Source organism: Oryctolagus cuniculus, chromosome 4 (genome assembly GCF_964237555.1).
Source record: "Oryctolagus cuniculus chromosome 4, mOryCun1.1, whole genome shotgun sequence".
Taxonomy (NCBI): domain Eukaryota; kingdom Metazoa; phylum Chordata; class Mammalia; order Lagomorpha; family Leporidae; genus Oryctolagus; species Oryctolagus cuniculus.
The window spans coordinates 112,238,027-112,240,503 of NC_091435.1; the positions used below are offsets into that span (position 1 = coordinate 112,238,027).

At 64.8% G+C, this 2,477-nt stretch overlaps 1 protein-coding gene across 1 annotated transcript; it reads right to left on the reverse strand.

Moving 5' to 3' along the window:
* Nucleotides 1-396: 396 nt before the first annotated feature.
* On the reverse strand, nucleotides 397-1,970 carry LOC100357502 (fizzy-related protein homolog). Its single transcript, XM_017346675.3, is given in 4 exon segments — nucleotides 397-994; nucleotides 997-1,386; nucleotides 1,389-1,904; nucleotides 1,907-1,970. Coding segments are annotated over 4 exon segments (1,428 nt in total). The 5' UTR covers nucleotides 1,956-1,970; the 3' UTR covers nucleotides 397-521.
* Nucleotides 1,971-2,477: the final 507 nt, after the last annotated feature.

Genomic DNA, 2,477 nt, shown 5'->3' on the forward strand with positions numbered 1-2,477 from the left:
CTCTGTAACTTTTCAAATAAATAAATAAATCTTTAAAGATACTACTACTAATAATGTTATTTATTTATTTATTTATTTATTTATTTATTTATTTTTATGCCATGTGGTAGCATACAGAAGGAGTAATACAGCAAGCTTGACAGGATGCATGGCCTGTGGACCTTCAGAAGAGAAAAGAAAAAAGAAACAGGGACTGCTGGGGAAGAGGTTGGCCGGGGACAGCACATCACCTGACCCACCAGGAGACTCTGAGTGGAGGCCCAGAACTAGTCAACTTCAATCACCTGCAACGCCCTGTGAGGACAAGGCCACCCAACAACAGCACCAAAGCAGCGAGGGCTTTCCTTTCCCTTGCCTTCCATTGGCAGATCAGATGAGAGGGAGGAGAACGTCTAATTTTTTTTTTTTTCAATCTGGCGTTTAATGAGGCTCCTGGGGTCCCGGGGGCCAGCTCCCCCCACCAGGCTGCTTCAGCCGAGTGCGCGTGCGCATGCGGGTCCGTGCGGGCCTTGGCTGCAGCTTCACCGGATCCTGTTGAAGAGGTTCAAGACGGACACGGGCTCCTTGGTGGACCGCGTTTTGCTAAAGACGTTCCAGAAGCGCAGGGTCTCGTCCCCGGCCCCGGTGACGATGGCCTCCCCGTCGGGCGACATGGCCAGGTAGAGGAAGCGGTACGAGTGCCCGGTGAGCTTGGCCACCTGGGTCAGCGACGGGTACTTCCAGACAAGGATCTGGTTCTGGGAGTAGCCGTGCGTGCTCACCAGCTCGCTGGCGTGCTTGGACCAGGCCAGGTTGCACACCTGGGAGCCCGTGTCGATACACTGCAGCGGCTGGCCCGTAAGCGTGCTCCAGAAGCGGATGCAGCGGTCGGCCGTGCCGCCGCCCGACGCCAGCAGCCCGTGCTGGTGCTGCGACCAGGAGATGGCTTTCGCGGCAGCCAGGTGCTGGGTGTACTGCTGCAGGGGCGCCAGGCTCGAGTGGTTCCAGACGAGGCCAGCAGCTGGTGGTCCGTGGACCACTTGAGGCCGCACACCTCCTGCCGGTGGCCCTGCAGCCGCCACTCGGCCTGCAGCCGGGGGCTGCGGATGTCCCGCTGCAGGATCACGCGGTCTCGGCTGCCCGACGACAGCTGCTCGGCGTTCCAGGCCATCGCGCCCACGCGCGCCATGTGCCCCTCCAGCACCGACAGCTTCTTGCCCGCGGCCGCGTCCCAGATCTGCACGAAGCCCTTGTGCGTGCCCACGGCCACCAGGTTCCCCCGCTCGCACCAGCCCACGGAGGTGACCGAGTCGCCCTCCACCGACAGGTCGCAGAGCCGCGTCACCTGGCTGGTGCAGGCGCTCCACAGGTACACGCACGTGCCCAGCCCCACGCTCAGCACGTTGACCAGTCCACCAGGTTCAGGTAGACGTCGTCCTGCAGCTCGGGCGCGTCCAGCACCTTGAACGGGATCTTGGAGATCTTGCGCGCGGGCTTCCGCGGGGACCGGAGCCGCTTCTGGCTCTAGGTGCTGACGGGGGACAGGGAGTAGGGCGACACGTCTTTGGTGTCGTCAGGGCTCGAGCGCTTGGTGCTCAGGGAATACGTGAACAGCCCCTTCTTCTCGGGCGTGGACGGCTGCAGCCTGCGGTCCTCCGTCTGCGGGTCCTGCACCTTCTCGATGCCGGCGCCCAGCAGCTCATTCTTGAGCAGCGCAGAGTAGGCCAGGCCGTCTTTGCCGTTGTCCGACGTGGCATCCTTGGCTTTGCGGTTTTGGCTGGGAGACTTCTCATTCTCGTTGATCCGGTGGAAGTTCACGCTCCCGTTGGCCCCCGCCCGCGAGGGGATGAAGCGGTCGCCGTGCTTGCTGGGAGAGGACACCGGGGAGTTGGCCGGGGTCAGCGTCCGCCGCAGCTCTGAGACACTTTCTGCACGACGATCTGCCGCAGCAGGCGCCGCTTGTAGTCTTGGTCCATGGCGGGCGGGGCGCGGCCCGCGGGCCCCAGCTGACCTGAGGGAGGGGGGCGAGATCAGCACTGGGGGGGGGGGGGGCAGCCAGAGACAGCCGGGGGTGGCAGAGCCGCTCTGCATCCCCTGCAGGGAGCCCCAGCTACAGGCCAGACCCGGAGGGAGGAGCCCGGGGTCAGGGCCGGAGCCGAGCTGCTGGTACGCGGGGGTCAGGGATCCACTCTGACCACCACACGCTCACCCCCAGCCTAGGTGGCAGGAGGGGCCCGGTGCGTCCTGGCCTAAAGCCCGTGTGGCCGGGGGGTTCAGAGGGAGTTGTCGACCAGGCGGTCAGCAGCCCGCCGTCTGCACCGGGGTGGGGACCCGACGGTCGCGCGGCCAGTGGCCTGGCCCGCAGTGCCCTGGGCGGCTCCGCACACGGCGCTCCTGGCCTGCAGCTTCCTCGGCCGGCTGCCCCGCCCCCCAGGGCCATCACTGTCCCCGAGCACCCCCTCCCCCCGGCCGGGACCCCCGGCTTCGCTGCTCCCCTG